The sequence below is a fragment of the Ambystoma mexicanum genome, chromosome 12 (genome assembly GCF_040938575.1).
Source record: "Ambystoma mexicanum isolate Mex_15411 chromosome 12, UKY_AmexF1_1, whole genome shotgun sequence".
Classification (NCBI taxonomy): domain Eukaryota; kingdom Metazoa; phylum Chordata; class Amphibia; order Caudata; family Ambystomatidae; genus Ambystoma; species Ambystoma mexicanum.
Window position 1 is genome coordinate 963488003 of NC_090936.1, and position 20322 is coordinate 963508324.

A 20322-nucleotide genomic window follows, 5' to 3' on the forward strand; every position below is an offset into this window, starting at 1 on the left:
GACTAGCAGATGTCTTACCCGGGAAAATTCATCCAGATAAAGCTGGCTTTATACAAGGGTGACACACGTACGACAACATTCGTAGGGCCATAGATACAATCGAATGGGGCCGGCGAACAGGACAACGGTTCTCAGTGCTGGCGCTGGACGCCTCTAGGGCTTTTGACAGCCTACACTGTTTTTTTTTTTTTTATAGCTGACCCTCGAGAGGTTCGGGTGTGGTCCGATCTTTACCCGCATGGTAATGGCCAACTTTGCACTCCCATCCACACGACTAATGGTCAATGGGCGGCTTACAGATAGCATCCCCATCCAGAAGGGCATGAGGCAGAGGTGTCCGCTATCACCGCTGATCTTTATTATGGCCATGGAGCCACTGGCACAGAGGGCCCGGGAAGATCTGGGAATTCGGGGGTGGAGGAAGGTGCGGGGGGGATCTCAAAAAGTGGCCCTCTACGCTGATGACATCCTAATCTTTCTAAAGGACACAGCATAGTCACTTCCAGGGGCCATAAATCTGCTAGATGGATGTGCGACGATATCAGGGTTCCATATCAATTACCCTAAAGCTAAGGCACTCAACGTTACTGAGAGGCCAGAACAGGTGTCTGAGTGGGAGGATAGGTACCCGCTGAAATGGGAACAGAAATCGGTGAAATATCTGGGAATACAATTAACCCCCAAGTACGGAAGGCTATATGAGTCCAACATTCCAGACTTGCTGAAAGCACTGACAGGAGATCTGAAACGCTGGGATATGCAGGAACTGTCGTGGCTGGCATGGATAACGGCTCTCAAAATGACTCTGCTACCTAAATTCTTATATGTGATAGGCGCCCTCCCAATACGCATCCCAAGCCAAGCAATCCAAAAACTACAGAGGGAAGTGATGTCCTTCATCTGGAAGGGGAAAAAGCCAAGGGTCCCAAAAAAGGTACTGTTTAGGTCACAAGCTTTGGGGGGGGTTAGGGGTTCCGGAATTCCGCAGATACTTATGGGCAGAACAGGTAGCTCCCATGTTACAATGGTCACCTAGTGGAAACCAGAACCGTTGGACAACCCTCGAAGGAGAGGCGACTAAGGTTCTTTTGGGAAGTCTCGCCTACCTGGCAGAACGACAAAGAGGGCACATTATTAGAGGCAACCAAGGCTACCTTATGGTACTGGGACAAAGCACTAAGGGGCAGAAAGATTAAAGCAGGGGGGGTTCTCTCACGCCAGTCGCTCACAATTCAGATTTCACCCCAGAGATGCAGATGGACTTTTGGGCACATTGGGGGGGAAGGGAGCAAACCCTGACACAGGCGGATCATTCAAGGGCTGCAAAGCCAAGTTTCATATCCCCGAAAGTGAAAGATTCCACTATATCCAACTTAGACACTGGATCTCCAACAGGAAGGTCCGGGAAGGGGCAACTCAGGACCCAGTGGGGCTAGAACTCACGATAAAGGAAGGAAAGCCGGGAAAAGGGGTATCAAAATGGTATCGCCTGATGGGGACAGAGGACCCAGAAGAAAGTCTCACATATATGCAAAGGTGGGAGGCAGACGTGGGGAGGCCAATCCCTGGAGAGACCTGGAGTCACATATGGCAAAGAGCCACCAAAACCTCCAAATGCATTTCAATCAAAGAGGCGGCATACAAAATCTGTCTGAGGTGGTACATGACGCCAGCACGCATGCACTCCATTAACCCGGACTACCCTGCTCTCTGCTGGAGGGGCTGCGGACAACCTGGGGATCTAATTTACATGTGGTGGTCCTGCCCAGTGGCGAGATATACTGGAAGGAGATATTGAGCCATATTAGGGAGATAATGGGGGCGCAGCTGCCTTTTGACCCGGTGGTGATTCTGCTGGGGTTGGGGGGGGGGGGGGCAGTGCAGGGGTGTTATGCGAACTCGGGGACCAAAGCCAGCCTCATCACCCATATGCGGAGCGCTACCAGAATCACCCTGGCACAGGCATGGAAGAACAAGCAAGGGCCGGTAGTGGTCATGTGGTGGGTGAGACTATGGGGGGTGATGGCCATGGAAAAGGTGACAGCATTAACCCATGGTTCTTACTCAAAATACCTGAATACTTGGATGCCACTGCACGAATTTACAGACGATAAGGAACAGATGTATTTCAAGCCTAAATTACTCTGTGAAATAACTTATTTGAAAATGCAGATATTGGGCCGAAAAGGTGATCTGGCCCAGAGGACACTCAGAAAGCTGAACTATGTACCACTCCACCCAAATGTTTGAAAGTTATATTGTGGGGGTTGGGGGGTTTAACAGTTAAAATTCATGAGCTAATGAACCTAACGACCGAAGCAAACAAAGGAGAAGGCTAACACTTGCTATTCGCTAATCCATATATGTATATTGGCAATGAATGCTCTTGAAAACCTAAGTTGGTAAAAAAAAAATCACCAACCTCATATCTGCCAAGTTCAAATTAGTCTTTGGTACCATGCCTGCCCTATGCAATTAGGCTTAGAGAGCCATGGAACAGTTTTCCCTGCATAAGATTCTCCTCCCATCACCATTGTATCGTACAGGTGTATATGCATGTTTTATTCCATAATCTCTGAACTGGAAACTAACTGGGCCTCTTTTAGTGAAATGCATTTTTTGATCTCCCTTTAGCTGGTCTGAGCTTTCAAATTAAGGGTTTCTTTAACATCACATCAGTTTTTAGAGATGAGCATATATTTGCCTTATTTGTGATGTACAAAGCACTACAGGGCACAAACCGCTGTTGGACCTTCAGTTTAAAACCTCTTACCTGGCGCCTCATAATCACAGACAACCTATCCCTTTGCTTGTATCCTCCTGACACCCAACCATTTACCCTGAAATCAACTTTATCACTCACCGCCTCTTCAATAAAGGCCTTCTGATGGTCTTCTAAACACTCAATCCCTTTTTCAGGAGCACATTCCGCAGGTTCATCAAACGTAACCTCCTCCTGAAACAGAGAACACTGCAAATTCAGTGTCTTTGAGAAATAAAAGTAACAATACATGTGCCATTGCAAAACATGTCTGATATAGAGCATCATTGAGAATTCAACCTACTGTTTCAGTCCTTAGCTCAGCTTAATAAACTGTGTTTGCACCAGGAAGACTAGAGCAACAGAATGGAATAATAAACGGTATTGCCTGAAAGGCACTTTCTTTCTACCATTGTCGGTGCGGATGTAGATTTACCTATTTCAGCTAGTTTGTACCCTTACCATCTAAGCTGCTAATTGCAAATCTGTGTTACACCACCAAAGTCCAACGTGTGCAGTTGCATCAAATCACAATAAACAAGCTGCCCCCAAAAACTTGCAACTTACATATGTTCCCTCTTCATTCTTTCTTTCCCTCCCAATCCTGCAAAATGCTTTGACTTCCAAACACTCTCCTCCACACCTGCACAAACTATCAATGATTGGGACACCTTGATCTCTGATCTATTGGCTTTACAATGTTCATCTTGGCAGTCAGCCCATAATCCACTATGTTAAAGTTACTCAACGTAGTGACTAGAGTACTCTTAGTCCATAGTCCCTTTCCTCCATCCTTGTGTGCGTCCCCCAACATCGAGATCGGTACCGGAAACTTTGCTAGCAAAAAATGGTGCTTCCCCTTTAAATTTAGTAGAGTGCGTGGGGGCGTGGCCTTGGACGTGGGACCAACCCGCCGAGGCACCGCCCTCCGGCACCGCACGTCAGTCCCCTTTAACACATTGGACCCTCAGATACCTGGCTATTCTCAGAACATATTAGCCCTTTGGCATACCAGCGGTGGAAGGCGAGTGGGACGTATGGAGAAAAGGGGACTATGGACTATGAGTACTCCAGTCACTACAGTGAGTAACTTTAATTACTCATACGTTCCGTCCCCTTTCCTCCCTCCTTGTGGATGATTCCACCGAACAATACCATAGGGTGGATCTGTGAATACTTGCCTCATATCTAGGACGAAGCAAAAAGGTTCTTCAGAACCACCTGACCAAATTCTGCATCGCACCTGGAGCTGGTGTACAGGAAGCAGTGCCTACAGAAGGCCGACGTAGTGGCCCAAGTAGCCGCCTTGCTGATGGCATCCCAAGAAGCATGTCTCTGAAACGCAACGTCCGTGGCCTTAGCTCTGACTGCGTGGGCATAAATAAACAGGTTTGCCCATGACCGTATATGCTTCCGAAATAGTCTTCCTGAGATCTGGAGGGGTAGGGGCCAGGGGAGTCTCAATGCCTCAGACTTTCTGAATGGTTTTGTCCGAGAGAGGTAAAACTTGATGACCCTCTTGATGTCCAAAGAATTCAGGCCCTCTCTGCCTCTGACTGCGGGTTCATGAAGAACACTGGCAGGCAGATCTCGATTCAGAGGAAATGGAGAGACCACCTTGGACAAGTGTCATTGTGAAACGTAGTGAAGGGCTCACACAAAGACAACGCCTACAGCTCACAAACCCTGTGTGCAGAGGTGAAAGCCACCAGTAAAACTGATTTCAGTGTCACCAAGCGGATGTCCACAGATGCCATCGGCTTGAAAGGTTTATGCTGATAAGCTGCCAGAACCACACTGAGGTCCTAGACCAGGTGCTGCCTATGCAACTGCGGGAAAAGCCTACACAACCCCTTAGATTTGCTCAGAGGAATTCTTGTAAGCCCCAATGGCCGCCAAATAAAAGCAGCAAGTATCCACCTGAAGTCCGGAGGGAACCAGGTATGCTGGAAACGCCAGCATGTCATCCAGAAGATAGGTGACAGGGTCCAGACCCTTGTCAGAAGCCCAATGGCAGAACCTAGTCCTTTTACTCCTATACTGGGACCAATTTGAGGGCCTCCTGGCCTGCTGAATGGTGTCCTACTCGTCATCCAAGAATTGAGCATGTTGAAGGTCCAGCTGGTCAGGAACCAGGCTACCAGAGCCAGCTTGGCCGGGTTCGGATGCTCCACTGCTCCATCCTGCTGAGTCAGGAATCCCCTGCTGGAGATCGGAAGTTGGACGGGAACCTCGGAGCACAATTGCAGCTGATCCGAAAACCAGGGTCTCGATGGCCAGTGGGGGGCAATCATGATGAGGCTGCAGCCCACCAAGCCTGAAACTTGCAGAAGGTTAGTTGAACAGAGGGGTAGCCTGGAACGCATAACAACTGCGTCTGTGCCAACAGATCTGGAAGGCATCTCCCAGAGAACCCCCCCCCCCCCGACTCTGTACTGCCCATGAAGGAAACGGGGGGGCACTTGTAATTCAGAGGGGAGGTGAACAAATCCGGGTCTACAAAGCCCCAACGCTGGAAGAGGGGCAACAAGGAGTTGTTGCGCAACTCCCACTTGTAGACGTTGAACCCAAAGTGGCTCAGCTGGTCCGCTTCTGCATTGATGTCCTCCGGGAGGTGGACTGCTGAAATTCGGACCCCCTCCATCAGGGCCCATTCCCAGATCGATACCGCCTCCATGCAGAGGAGGAGGGGGGGGGGGGTGGGGAACGGGTGCAACCCTGCTTGTTCATGTAAAACATCATAGTCGAAATGTCTGTCCTGACCAGAACAGACCCGTCCCTGATGAGGGGGGAAAACCGTCTTAAGGGTCAGGCCCACTGCCGTGAGCTCGACCAGATTGATTGATATGCAGAAGGGCTTTTGACCTGGACTATGCTCCATGAATCGCGTAGCCCTTCAGAGTAGCCCCCCAGCCCAAAATGGAGGAGTGCACATAGGCCCAGACAGAATATGCTGGAACCCCCATGCATAGGTGGTCGAGTTGGGCAGAAAATGCCCCACCACCATGCAGAGGGACAGGAGCCTCTTGGGCGTAGGGCACACCCGCTGAACCGTAGTGTCCCAATGTAACCTTATTAAGACCAGAGTATGAACTGGGCGCAACTGTGACTCCCTCAGGTTGAGGGAGAACCCAGCTGATGAAGGATATTTGCCCGTCTCTGGCAGGAGAGCAACACCCGTTCGGGTGACCCCGCCCTCACCAGCCAGTCGTCTAAATAAGGATACAGATGATGGCACTCCAAGCGGAGAAGGCCAGCCACTGCGTTCAACAGTTTCGTGAAGACGCATGGGGCTGAGTTCAGGCCAAAGGGAAGCACTCTGTACTGGAAGTGGTACGACAATCATGAACCGCAGAAACTTTCGATGCGGTTGATATATGGGTACATGCAAGTACGCATCCTTGGGGTCCAGGGAACACATGCAGTCCCCTGCACACAGAAACTCGACTATGTGCGCAGGAGTAATCATCTTGAAGCGTTCCAGCGGTAAAGACAGATTTAGAAATGACAGGACCCAGACTACCCTCAGGCTAGCCTGGTTGCTCTTGGGTACCGCAAAAATCCTGGAATAATAACCGAGGGCCCCTTTATACAAGAGGAACCGGTTCTATTGCCTACAATTCCAAGAACAAAATGACCTCCCGCACCACCAGGGGGCACTGAGATGTGCTAACACATCTCTGTTAGTCTCCTCCACTTGGGCCGCAAAAAGGGGATTGAGCCCCCCCCCCATTCTGCCCTCAAGGAGCGCAGAACTAACCTCCCCAGAGCAACGTGAACCCCTCTGGCAATCACTGAAGCTGTCCCAGTGCTTCAACTCACCCGCAGTCCGGAGCTACAAACACTGAAGGTGGAGGCGGGGTGCCTGAGCTTCCCTCCCGCTCCTGAGGCCCGGGACGTCCTACCTCACACTGTGACATCCAGGAGGCCTGCCCGACTTGCCTGCTGGGCTCTACATGGCACCTAGCCACGGGCAACCCAGCACACCGAGAGAGGAGCTCCGGTCCTAGCACTAAGCTGATCCATGGCGCAGGAGGTGCCTCCAAGCTAACCCGAGTGCCTACCCCAGAAGAAAGGTCTATCCTTCCCGGGCCCAGCAGCACCCGCCCGAGGAGCATGACAGCAGAGCATGGCGAGTGGGAACTTCAAGGAGCCCGGGAGAGCTACCAGCTTCCCTTCGTTTCCCAAGGAGGACTGCACCGGAGCTTCCCCCGAAGGCGGACACTGAAGGTGAGAGGGAGACAGCCGCCGCGCTGCAACACTGCTTACTGGCCAACATCCCCCACCCCTGCACTTGCGCGATCTGAATGACACCTGGCCTAGTAGGATCGTTGTCTGTCTCCCCTTGTTTCCTCCCCTCCCTGCCTCGTCGCGCCTTGAAACACCTGTGTATAGGCGCGTTACAAATGCCATATCATATCATATATCCTCACGCGCAGCCAGTGACAGGTGCCGGCAGCGTGGGGTGGGGCCTGAATCCCCCTCCCCCGATTGGAACTGCTACTGTTGGTGCATTTAGGAGACTTCATCCCTGAACGGCCTCTGCCGTCAGCCATACCCGGGCTTGCACATGACTCCCAGCCTACCCCAAGCTCGGCCCTGTCCTTGGCCTCTCCTCCGTCGTTGTCCCCTGCTCTGGCCAACCACTGCCGGATTGAGCTCTGCGGGGGCCGAGGCCCACCCCTCCATCTTAGACCTCTTGGGCCTGTGTCGCTGCGGCGAGGACCCCAGTTTGAAGCACTGGGGTTGGCGAGGTGACCTACCCCGGCTTCTCGCTTTACGCAGGGAACCCATCAAGGCTAACACCACCGGGGCCCCCAGCAATGGCATACTGATGAGTGTACATCTCTGAAGAGCCTAACTGTCGCTGCCTGCCAGTGTGGATGCTTGGTGGGGGAGGAGAGGCTGACAACGATCCCCCCAACCCAAATCAAACTTTAGTGGGGAACCCGCTGTCCAACCTGTCCTGTGGCGGACCGTGAGAACCCCCGGGACCAGAGAAGAGGTAGGAACTGACAGAAGGAGCCCTTCCCTGCACTGAGAACACCGTAGGGATCACCTCATTGTCACCCCACACCAGCTGCCCCACTCCCCCGAGCCTTCCAGCCACCCAACAGCCTACCCGCAGGGTGATCTCAGCCCTCCACCCCTTGGGCCACCAGGAGGGGAGAAGAAAACGGAGCAGAGCATCCTTACGTGTGCAGTCGGCACACATAGGGACATCTGCCCCTCCGGGCTGGTTAAGGAGAAGAATACAGCATCCAGGAGACAATCCAGAGAGGAATCAACGAAGAACCCTCCACCTACCCCACTGACACCTGGGGAGCTGTGGCTTGTCACTCTGCCTCCTAATGGACTGAATGAGGACGGGCTGTCTTTGCCTGGGGTATCGGCCCTACCCACGCAACCCGCTAACAGCAGCCCGCACAGCCATTAGGTCCTGAGACCATTCCAGAAGGGAGAGGTGACCCCTCCACCACCCATGGGTAGACCTCCAGTAGCACTACCCTTCGGTCCTACAAAGACCCGGAACACGCTAGGTTTCACCACTTTGGATATTACCTGGAGGGCCACATGCAGTGGGTGAACTCTTCCCCCCCCCCTAAAACCTCTGGCTTCCAGTCTGGACCCCTTGGGAATCCACCTCCGGACCCTCCCCACTCCCACTCCGTGTACGCCATCAGGCTTGAGGGACCCACTTTCCGAGTGGCCCACCAATGGACGGACTGCAGTCGCTGCAAAAGTTTCACCACTCCCCGGCGAACGAAATGGAGACAGCCAGTAAACCCGATAAAGTGCAATCTGAGCCAATGGACACCTACACAGTGAACAAAAACATGACGGCCCTCTTAGAAGAAATCCAGGGATTTAGAGCGGACGTCAGCAAAAGACTTGACTCCCTGGATAAAAAGGTAGACTCTGTGGAAGACCGCGTCCAGGCTCTTGAAACCAGCCAGAAGTCATTTGACATTTTAGAGACCCAAATAGACATGCGCCTGGCAGAACTGGAGAGAAGGGAGGAGAAATTTATGCTTAAACTGGACGATCTGAAAAATAGGGAGCGCCGCAGCAACCTGCGCTTCCTGGGGATCCTGGAACAGGAAGGTGAATCGCAGTCGAACATTGAAAGAGTCGTCAAGGGGATGATCAGTAAATTGTTTGATGACACCAACACCACCAAACCAACTATTGATAGGGCACACAGAACGGGGGCTTCTGCCAGGGGCCCCAGGTCAATCCTGGTCCGGCCCATTACTATGCGGAAAAGAAGAAGATCCTCAAGCTGGCATGCAGGAAGGTCCCGATCGAGTGGGAGGAGGCAAGGGTCACAATCTATCAGGACCTCTCCACTCTTACCCTGGCAAGGAGACGCTTATGCGGCCAACTCAAAAAATTGCTCCAACCTAAAGGCGTAAGGTACAGATGGGGCCACCCTTTCTCTCTTTCATTTGAATACGAAGGCTAAAAGTACTGCTTCGTGACTGAGGATGACATACAAAAGGTGACCCGGGAACTCCTGGGTGAACCCCCCCCCTGCGGCATCCCAGGAGAGGAGACAGGGACAGGAAGTTCACAAAAGGCCAAACCCTTGACCAACGGTTCCTCTGAGAGGCGGCAAGTCCGAGGCAACAGAAAATTCAGGCGAGTGGCCACGGCCTCCCCCGACTAACCGTAACTCACTCTCATATCATGCTGTGAGAACTATGAGGTGGCCATCTCTCCCAACAGCTGCCCAGGAAAAATTGAGATGAATAGCTTTCCGAAGTTCAGGAGTAGCTCCTCTTATTGGTCAATTTACCCAGCCCAGGGGGTGCCTGGGGAGATGGGAAAGTTCTGTTGATGTTTGACTTAGTGGTTGAAGAAGGGGGGGTGTGGGGGGCTCAGAGTATTTGTTGTATACCATTCCTTAGCGGCCTAGTGGAGGTTGATGCTGATGGCCTGGTTTTGGCGACACCTTCCATGTTGCGAGGGGGGTTAGTTGGGGGATAAGACAAACGTGTTTGGGGTTTTCTGTTGTCTGAATTTACCGAATGGGATCTTGAACTTACTGGGGACAACTCCCTTTAAGGAGCTCCTGCAACAGCCAAGAAGAAAAAAGAGACACGGGTTACATGTGCACCCCTAGAGGGTCCTTGGCATCAATATACCTCTTGAATGGCTAAGGCAATTCTCTCTCTGACACTGGGTTCACTGAACGCCCAAGGCCTAAACACTCCGAACAAGAGATCATTAGTGGTGAAGGAATTCCATAAGCTAAAACTACAAATCTTGTTCCTACAGGAAACCCACTGAGCGAGGCGTAGGGAGATGGCGCTTGGATCCAGGTCCATACAGGACGTATTCTGAACTTCATTCCCAACAAAAAAAAGAGGGGTTGCGATTGTCATTGTTAGGCAGAAACCTGTGCAGTTCCCTTAGGGACCACTGCAAAAAGTTTAAGACCACAGGAGTAAGCAGTAAACCCAATTGGTAGCAGTCTGCACCACCCAGATTTACCTGGTAGCTGTGGCTGAGCAGTCAGACCTCTCTCAAGAAGAGTTAGGCAGTATATAGAGTATACACAATAGGGCTAAAAACACAGTAGCACAAGCAAACACTGACCAGAGCGTTGGTATAAAAGTATATAATTATTTATTTAAAAACACACTGGCACTAATATGTCAAGCAAGTTCAAACACAGTCACTATAAGTATATACACCTCCCTAGTTAATTATTCGACAAGTCTAGGTTAAGACACCACTTATTTAGCAAAACCAAGGTGAGCACGTAACCGTAGATGGCACTCCAATAATTTGTTTAAAAAGGGAGAATAGGAAAAACACACAGTACCAACACTTTAAAGAAACCACAGCAAGTCAAGAAAGGCAGGGTCTACTGTACAGCAAAAGGTTCATGGGCTAGGCCCACTCTTGGAGATAGCAAGGCGGAATGTGCCCAAGATCACACAGTGGAAATGCCCTCAAAGACTTGGCAGAAAAGTCAAAAGAGGTTGGATCAAGTCAGAAAGGTAATGTTAGCAGGTCCGAGGTCACCCAAGGATAGAGAGTCAAGGATTTACGGGACACCTTGGACAGTCTGTTGCAAGGGAGACCAGGCGGGACACAGTACCTTAATGGTGAGAAAGCTCCAGCGGGGGCAGTTGTTCCTGGCAGCGGGTGCAAGTCAGAGCTTCGTCCAGGGGAAGAGAGGATCTCGACGTGGAGGAAAGCTGGAGGTCGTTGCACTGCCAGGGAAGAAACCAGCCGTGGGGTTTCCCGGTTAAAAGGTACTACCCTTTTATTCGCGGTATTGGTGAAGCGCGGCTATCCGGCCGCCGGGGTGCTTGGCACGGGCGATTCGACCACGAGACGATCTAGGAAGGAGAAAAAGGCGAACTGGTTGGTCCCACCAGCTCAAAGGGAAGAAGACTCTCCTGGAAGAAGATCTCCTCTGTCGTTGGGAAAGTGGTGAGTTTCGTACAGCAGGGCTCCACCGGTGGTGTCGTCGTTGTAGATGGCTCAGCTTCTCCCCTCTTCGGATTCTTTAGGTCCTGTGGCGACTTCTGAAGTTCCAGTCCCCAAAGCCCTGCTTTTATGCAGCAAAACCCCCATTCATCAGCCTAGCTGTCACTCAAACATGCTAAGTGGTGAGCCGGGTGGCTCACCACTGGGCCAATCACAGAAGAGTGCGACTTGAGTTGCCAAGGCAACTCAGTCCAGGGTGCCTAATCCCCCTCAAACACATCCTGTTGACCCCAGACACAGTGGCACCATTTGGAGGGCTTCTGTGGAGAAGTCCGCCAAAAAGTGGAACAAGGGGCTCGACTTGGGTTAGAGTTTCAGAGGCGAACACAAACGCCATTCATTTTAAAACCGAGTCCTGGCAAAAAGACCCAACCGGGGAATAAATATTAAATAAATAACCCGGCGGTATCTTTAACATTGCACCAAAAAGTGGTGCATTTAAAATTAATGGGAAAATCCCATAGGAAATATTCCAGGGGAATATTTTGCGTGGTATCCACTGCCACCAGCCAGAACTCGACAAGAGGGGACTGGGAAGTGCCCCTTGGAAAACAGACCCAGGGGCAATCGAATTACCCCTACCAGTACTTCCACAATATGATGGTTTGTACTGGTTCTGTTCACAATTTAAGACTAGTAAAGCCAATGGTGACTTTACATGCCCTGGGAGACAGTAGTCAGTCCCAGGGTATGGAGTCTATGTTTGGGGTTCACTATGACACCCCTGTGTTACTGCACGGAGGGTGCTGTGTAACACACTTACCAAAAACACATAAAGCCCTATGGAGTAAAATACCCCATAGCCCATAAAACACATTACATAGTCAAAGGACATGCTCAATACAGGCCTAAGAGTGGGAGAAAAAGAGTCTCACTCTTAGCAGGAGAAAAAAATAAACACCAAAAATCCAGCAAAGCTGCTGGGGGACTCACTAGGTTTGGGAAATTAGCCTTAACAGAGCATTCTCCCAAACAGTCATCTCTCCCAGTGCACACTTCGTATAAGGGGCACAGCGCACTGACCCAGAAGGTCGCTATGTAATGGTAAATAGGGACATCAGGGATAATGAAGTGACTCTGGTATCGGTTTATGTCCCTAACGAAGTGCAGGACCAATTTTCGGCAGGGATGGTACCAAAAATCATGGCATTCGCTGAGGGGATCCTCCAGGTAGGTGGCGACTTCAACATGGTCCTCCACCCTGAGCAGGATAGAGTCTGAATGACCCTATGCAGATGTGCAGTCACTAAGAAAGATGGCTCTCTCCTTTCACAAAACCAACGGCCAGCTTGGTCTCCTAGACTCTCAATCGACACGTCAGGGACGTAACCCCCGCTTTACTTTCTTTTCCAGTCCACACTCTTACTTCTCTAGGATCGATCATATCTTGGTCGACTACTCTGTGCACAAGTGTATAGTCAATTTTGGTGTCGAGCTAGTCCCGTGGTCAGACCACAACCCAGTTTGGGTCCAAGTGGGGATCCCATCAAGCCCTCCTGAGAGCTAGAGATGGACCTGCAATGATCTCTTGCTAAAAGACAAAGAATCGGACCAGTCACTCCTCATGGAAAGTAAGCAATATTTTGAGATTAACGACACCCGGGAGGTGGGAGTCTGGGAGGCTTTCAAGGCCACTATCCAGGAGGTCCTAATTGGAATGGGGTCCGCAAGGAAGCAGGTAAGGGCTAAAGAGGAGAAAATCCTTAGAAACAAAATAGAAGCGATTCAGCCAGGGGGTAAACTCTGATCCCAAATGTTCCCGGGTAGGTGGGCAGAGCTCCAACAACTTAAGGTGAAACTGACCACACTCCTGATTGGGCAGACCAAAAGAAAACAGTCCTTTCTAAAACGAAGGTATATGGAGAAGGGGGAGAAGGCGGATAAGATCCTAGCTCGGAGCATAAGGGAGCTCATAAACAGCATAATGGTTAATGCGATTCGACCTCCTGGAGAACTCACTTGCCTAGACGATCCGGGGATAGCGACGCATTTCCGCCAATACTACGAGCGTCTCCATACATCAGAATACGCAGGATACAGGTCGGAAGTTAACTTCCTGAACTCCATTCTGATCCCCCGCCTCCCCCCAGAGAAAGCAGACCCCCTAGAGAGCCCATCACACCTCAAGAAGTTGTGGACACTATTGCCAGCATGAAGGGGGGCACCACACCAGGTTACAATGGCTTCACAGTTCTCGTTTATAAGACCTTCCGCTCCACTCTAGCTCAGTTTCTTTCAAAACTATTTAACGCAACCCTTGAATCAGGGACCCTCCCCCAGCCCATGCTATCAGCCCGAATTGTAGTCATCCCAAAAGAGGGGAAGGATCCGTCGATTTGCCAATCATATAGACCTATCTCGCTACTAAACACAGACGTGAAGGTTTTAGCCAAGCTTCTGGCCAATAGACTGGCTCAGCACCTCCTGTCCCTGATCCACGGAGACCAGGTGGGCTTTGTTCCAGGTAGGTAGGGATCCGACATCAGAAAAACCCTGGACCTAATGTACGAAGCCGCCAGTAACAACGTAGAGGCCTACCTACTGTCACTCGACTCTGAAAAGGCATTTGACTGGGTCGAATGGGCCTATATGGGTAAGGTACTGCAAAAGATGGGCCTTGGGGTGAGATTCCGTGGGTGGCTTGCCTCCTTGTATAATGGCCCCTCTACTAAAGTGACAGTTAATGGTATCGTTTCAGCCCCTTTACCCCTCTCTAGGGGGACACGTGAAGGCTGCCCAATCTCCCCCCTCCTAAAAGCTCTCGCAACAGAGCCCCTCGCCATAGCCATAAAACAGCAGCATGAGATCACAGGAATTAGGTGTGGGGATCTCGATTTCAAGCTTTCACTCTTCGCAGACGATATCCTTGTATATTTGACCAACTTAAACATTTCGCTTCTGCAGCTCTTAGATTTGATACATACGTTTGGGGTCTTCTCTGGGTTGAAAGTTAATACGTCAAAATCATGCCTCATGCCGATGGGAGTAGGAGACGGGGACACTAAAGAAAGAGAATCTGTGAGGGGTATAAGAATAGAGCGCACGGCCACTCCATACCTGGGGATTCTTCACCCAAGGGACCTGGGGAACCTCTTCGAACTAAATTTTCCCCCCATCCTTACCAAGATAAAATCGGAACTCCAACAATGGGCCCCATTGACCCTCTCTTGGTTAGGGTGTATGGTATCCATTAAAATGAACATTCTTCCTCTGCTTCTTTATCTTTTCACTTCTCTCCTGACAAAAATACCAGAAGAATTCTTTAAAACCCTACACTCCATGACGCTCCCAAGATCCCAGGGGGGGGGGGGGGGGGGGTTGGTCTCCCTGATTTCTGCCAATACTATAAGGCAGCCCGGCTCAAGGTGATGCTGGAACAATGAGATGAAATGCGAACCTTCTGGTGCTACATAGAGGACACCCATATCCACCCCAGGAAAGTAAGAGATCTCCTGTGGGGCTCAGCCAGAGATCTACCCGATACGGTTAGAAACCACCCAACACTAGCAACCCTATGGGCCCTGTGGAAACGCGACAAATCGAATGCAGCTCTCTCTTCCTGGCCCTCCCCCTGTCTTCCTTGTGGGGTCCCCCCCTTGAACTGGGCAAGAGAGGCCTTCGAGATACCCAAAACTGGTCTGATATGGGAATAGAATGGGCTGCCCAGCTATTTCAACATAACACCTTTATTGAGTATGACAAATTAGCGGAAGCCATGGGGGACTGCCCAATGTCAATCTTCGACTACCTACGAGTGAAGGGGATTCTGACCAGCCCCATATGGGGGGATTCCCTCGCCCGCCATCTCAAACCCCTGGAGAAGGGGGATCCCTGTCCAGGATTTATAAGGTCCTGATTACCTCCCAGCTTGAAGGCAGACAGGGGTTGAAACGCTTTTGTGAGGAAAAACTAGGAGTGGCACTGGAAGATGAGACCTGGTCTAAACTCTTCGGGGCGCTTTTCTCGGGTTCCCTCTACACTGCGGCCATGGAACATAACTTCAAACTCCACCACACGTGGCACAACCCCCTGATAGGTTATCTAAGATGTTCTCTGGTGTTTCCCTCCTCTGTCCCAGGGAGTGCGGCCAGTGGGGACCTTGGTATCACCTATGGTGGGCTTGCCCCTCCATTCAGATTTACTAGACAGAACTCCTGAGCTGGATCAAGGATATAGTGGGCATCTCTCTCCCCTTGCACCCAATTGAATTATTGTTTGGCATTCCCTCCCCCAGTTCAGGAGCGAGTAGTACTCCCAAGGTGGTCCAGGCCATTTTGAGAGCTGGGAGACTTGCCCTGGCTCAGAAGTGAAAGAACAATTCAGTCCCCACCAAAGCAGAGTGGATTGCCAAATTCTGCGCTATTTTCACCTATGAGAAACTAGCAGCGCTGACCCATCAAACAATGAACGCCTTTGTGCAGGATTAGACAGTGGTGCTCCTTCATGAAGACTGTGGCACTTTGCGACTCTAAGAATTCCTGCTCCAAAGTGACTTATTTCACTGCCTCACTGTAAACCATTCAATAACATCCACATTGCTCTTATTGCATTCAGTGAACCCTACCTGTCAGACTACCTATGGCTAATGGTCCCATAGAAGTGCATTTCACAATCCCAATGGCCCGGTTGGGTCTGGTTGTTCATAGGCAGGGGGTGAGAGTGAGAGGGGAGGGGGATGAGCAAAACTTGGATTTGACTTTGTCTCTTGTGATTTACTGCTTTGTCTTGTTACCTGGAATTGTTCAATAAAAGAATTAAGTGGGAAAAAAAGGACCTCCCGTAAAAGAGCCGGGGGACCCAATCTAACGAAGAGGAGGAGAGGATGGTAGAGGCAAAGGAAGAGGAAGACTGATGCCCGTGGAAACTACAGATAGGATGCACAGGTTGCTGAAAAGACACTTCCAGGTGTCAGAGTCAAATGGCCCCCCACAGGTGAGCTGTGTTCCCCGACCTTGATGTCACTGCTTCTTGGCGTCAGAGGTGGGGGCAGTTGAGGGGGAGCGGAAGAACCTGCACAACGGTTTCTGCTGATTCCTCCCGTCATCGCTGGGCAACCTATCAGGCCTCTGTGTACCGTGGTCTTGGAACCACTTGAAGCTGGAAAACGCGTGGAGTTTGAACTCTGTCCTACACTGGGATTGAGGGAAGGATTTCTGACCTGGTTTTGTCAGGATGGCCAAGAAGAACATGTTACTTCTTACCTTGTAACGTTCTTTCGATGGGATGTTCCTCCGACGTATTCCTTATCTTGATAGATCACTTCCAGCTTGCTGGCCTCGGAAAAAATGTTCAGTAGTGGGCGCTGCGCGTCGACGTCCCTCGAGTTGGTGTCCCTCGATAGCCTCTGTATCGGCGCTGACGTCATCGTGCGTATAAATAGACTCGCGCAGCGTCCGTTGCTCAGTTCCGTTTTGAAACTTAAGAGTAACTGTGCATGAATTGGTTATTGACCTTGAAGGAGCGCAAGCTGCAACTACAAGGGAAGTTTTACTAAGGGGATGGCTGGGAGGAGCGATAAGGAATATGTCGGAGGAACATCCCATCGAAAGAACATTACAAGGTAAGAAGTAACTTGTGCTTCGAAGGGATTGTGTCTTCTGACATATTCCTAATCTTGATAGACTCCCATAGCAGTGGTGTGTAAACGGAGGTGGGAGTAAAATGGGAATATTTCCCTTCAAGAATGAACAGAGTGTAACACAGCTTTGCCAAATCTCGTCTCCTGGCTAGAGGAGGAATCCAGATAGTAGAATTTTGTAAAGGTATGTGCGGACGACCATGTGGCAGCCGCACATATGTCTCGAATCGGTACCCCTCTTCTGAGGGCCGAAGAGGCTGCGATACCCCTGGTTGAATGAGCCCTAAGATGTTGAGGGGGCTCTTTCCCTGCCAATTTGTAGCATTCTAGAATGGCTAAAATAATCCATCTTGAAATGGTCTGTTTTGTGATTGGCAATCCTAATTTGTGTCCTGCATAACCTATAAACAGTTGGTCTGCTTGCCTTATCCTGGCAAGTCTGCTGATATAAAAACTCAAGGCTCACCTTGGATCCAGCCTATGTAGCCTCTCTTCCTCTTTCCCTGGATGGGGAGGAGGATAGAATGAAGGTAAGGTTATCTTCTGAGTGATGTGGATTCAGAGACTACCTTTGGGAGGAAATTAGGCTTCACTTGTAGGACAACTTTGTCTTTGTGAAAAATTGTATGAGGAGGTTTGCAAGATAGAGCTTGTAATTCGCTCACTCTTCTGGCAGATGTCAAAGCCACTAGTAAGACTGTTTTAAGGGTGAGAAATCTTAATGAATAAGAATAGAGTGGTTCAAAGGGAGTACTCATCAGGAAATTTAAGACTAGATTTAAGTCCCACAAGGGAACTTGGAACGCTTTGGGGGATAGACATTAGTTAACCCCTTCAGAAATTGGATTACTAGGGGTAATTTGAAATATGATGGCTCCTCCGCAGTGCGCTTGAAGATCAACAGCGCTGCGAGGTAGCCCTTGATCGTACCAACTTGAAGACCTGAATTTGCCAAATAGAGCAAAAAAGATAACACCATTGGTGTACCGCATGAAAAGGGTTCGATATTCTTTTCTCTACACCAGCTGCAAAACTTGTTCCAACGGCAGCGATATAAAGTCTTTGTTGCTGGCCTTCTAGCCGAAAGCAACACCTCCATGACGTCATCTGGGAGGTCCCAATCCTTGTATCTCAACCTTTCAGAAACCAAGCGTAAAGGTTGAGGCTTCTGATGTCTCGATGGAGAACCTGACCTCCTTTCTGCGAGAGAAGATCCTCCCTGTGCAGAAGACGAATCGGAGGGCAGATGGACATGTCCAGAAGGTCCGGGTACCACGTTCTCCTGGCCCAGTCTGGGGCAATTAGGATCAGAGTCTTCCGGAATCTTCTGAACCTCCTGATCATCTGAGTAATGACAGGGACCGGAGGAAACGCGCACAGAAGTGGAGACTCCCAGTCCACTACAAACGTTTCCCCTAGAGCTCCTCTCGGGGGAAATTCCCTTGAACAAAACTGATCACACTTCCTGTTGATACTGGTGGCGAACAGATCCACTTGAGGGGTTCCCCAAAGGGTGAAGATCTCTTGAAGGACTTCCTGAGCTATCTCCCACTCGTGGGAGACTGTGCTATGCCTGTTCCGAGCATCCGCTGTCAAGTTCTTCTCTCCGGCTAAGTGAACTGCCGGTAGAGATTCCTTCTTGAACTGCCCAAAACCCGAGCTGCATCGCCTCGCTGCACAGTGGCAGTGATCCTACGCCTCCTCTTTTGTTGAGGTAGTGCATGGCCACTGTGTTGTCCGTCATTATTAGGACATTTTTCCCTTGTACAGATGGCAGAAAAGCCTTCAGCGCTAGTCTGATGGCTATCAGCTCCAACAAGTTTATATGTAGTCCGTACTCCGATGGAGACCAACGACCGCTGATGGTCAAGTCATTGCCATGGGCTCCCCACCCCATGAGTGAGGCATCCGTGACTACTGTCATCTCCGGCCATGGTTGCCAAAACAGTTCTCCTTTCAAAATGTTCACCCGACAGGCCCACCACTGAAGGTCTCGAGCCACTTTGTCCGGGACCTGAAGGAGATCTGTCATTCTTCCTGAGAATTGCGACCACTGGGTTCTTAGTGCCCACTGGAGGGATCTCATTCTCAGGCGAGCCTCTGGCACAAGGAAGATGCAGGGTGCCATGAGGCCTAGCAACCTCAAAAAGTCGAGGGCTGGGAGACATTGGGCATTTTGAAACTTGGTGACCATCTGCAGAATATCTTGAGCCCTCACCTCTGGTGGCAAGGCTTTCCACAGGGAAGTGTCCAGGACCGCTCTGATGAACTGGAGTCTCTGTGATGGTATCATCTGTGACTTCTTTAAATTGAGGGAGAAGCCCAGTTTGTGAAGGAAGTGGCAGACATAATCTAGTTGGATCTGAGCTTGTTCCAAAGATACTGTTCTGATCAACCAATCGTCTAGGTAGGGGTAGACGTGGATCCCTTCGCTCCTTAGACTTGCAGCTACTACCAACATTAGCTTGGTGAAGACCCTCGGGGCGGAGGTCAGCCCAAATGGCAGAACTCGAAATTGATAGTGAGAGTTGCCAATTGCGAACCTCAGGTATTTCCTGTGTTTGAGATGGATTGGCAGATGGAAATAAGCATCCTGAAGGTCTAGAGATACCAGCCAGTCCTGAAGCTGGAGGGCCTGAAGGATCTGAGGGAGAGTTACCATCTTGAACTTGTCCTTCCTGAGGAATTCGTTCAATTCTCGTAAGTCCAAGATGGGTCTCAGTCCTCCGTCCTTCTTCGGTACTATAAAGTAGGCGTAATACCAATCCTTGTTCCTCTCTGCTACAGGTACCGGTTCTATGGCACCTTTCTATAGCAGGTCTAGAATCTCCTGCGAAGGGAGCGGATCTGGAAACTTCAAAGAGTTGTTCCCCAGTGGATGACTCAGAGGGGTGCGTAGAAAGGGCAGGCAGTAACCTTGGGCAACTGTCTCCAATGCCCAAGCATCTGACGTAATAGCCTGCCATTCCGTCAGATGTTGAGTTAACCTGCCCCCTACTGGTGTCTTGTGAGGAGAGACCTCAGAGTGGTTTAGAGGCGGCTGACGCAGATGCCAAGGGCAAGGAGGCACCTGCTGCGGCTTTCGTACTTTTAACCCGTCCACCGCGGGTGAATCGTTTTTGGCCCCTTTGAGCCAGCTGTCCTCTGCCTTTTCCGAATGCGGAATAAAAGCGAAAGGACCTACCCCTTGTTAGGGAGAATTCTCTTATAAGGCTAATTTCCCAAACCTAGTGAGTCCCCCAGCAGCTTTGCTGGATTTTGGGGGTTTGTTTTTTTCTCCTGCTAAGAGTGAGACTCTTTTTCTCCCACTCTTAGGCATGATTTGAGGTATGTCTTTGACTTGTTATGGGTTTATAGACTATGGGATTTCTTCCTACTCCTTAGGGTATCATCCATTTTTCTGTATGTGTGGTACACAGCACCCTCAGTGCAGTACCACAGGGGTGTCACAGTGACCCCCAAACATACACTCCACATC

At 50.4% G+C, this 20322-nt stretch overlaps 1 protein-coding gene across 4 annotated transcripts in view; it reads right to left on the reverse strand.

The window, feature by feature from the left end:
* The window catches only part of LOC138514136 (zinc finger protein 420-like), a 1401466-nt gene that overhangs the window by 858391 nt on the left and 522753 nt on the right, over positions 1-20322 (reverse strand). For all 4 annotated transcript variants that reach the window (XM_069629436.1, XM_069629435.1, XM_069629434.1 and 1 more), the window contains one exon: positions 2864-2956. In XM_069629436.1, coding sequence (XP_069485537.1) covers positions 2864-2956 — 93 coding nt within the window. The remainder of the gene's footprint in view (positions 1-2863; positions 2957-20322) is intronic.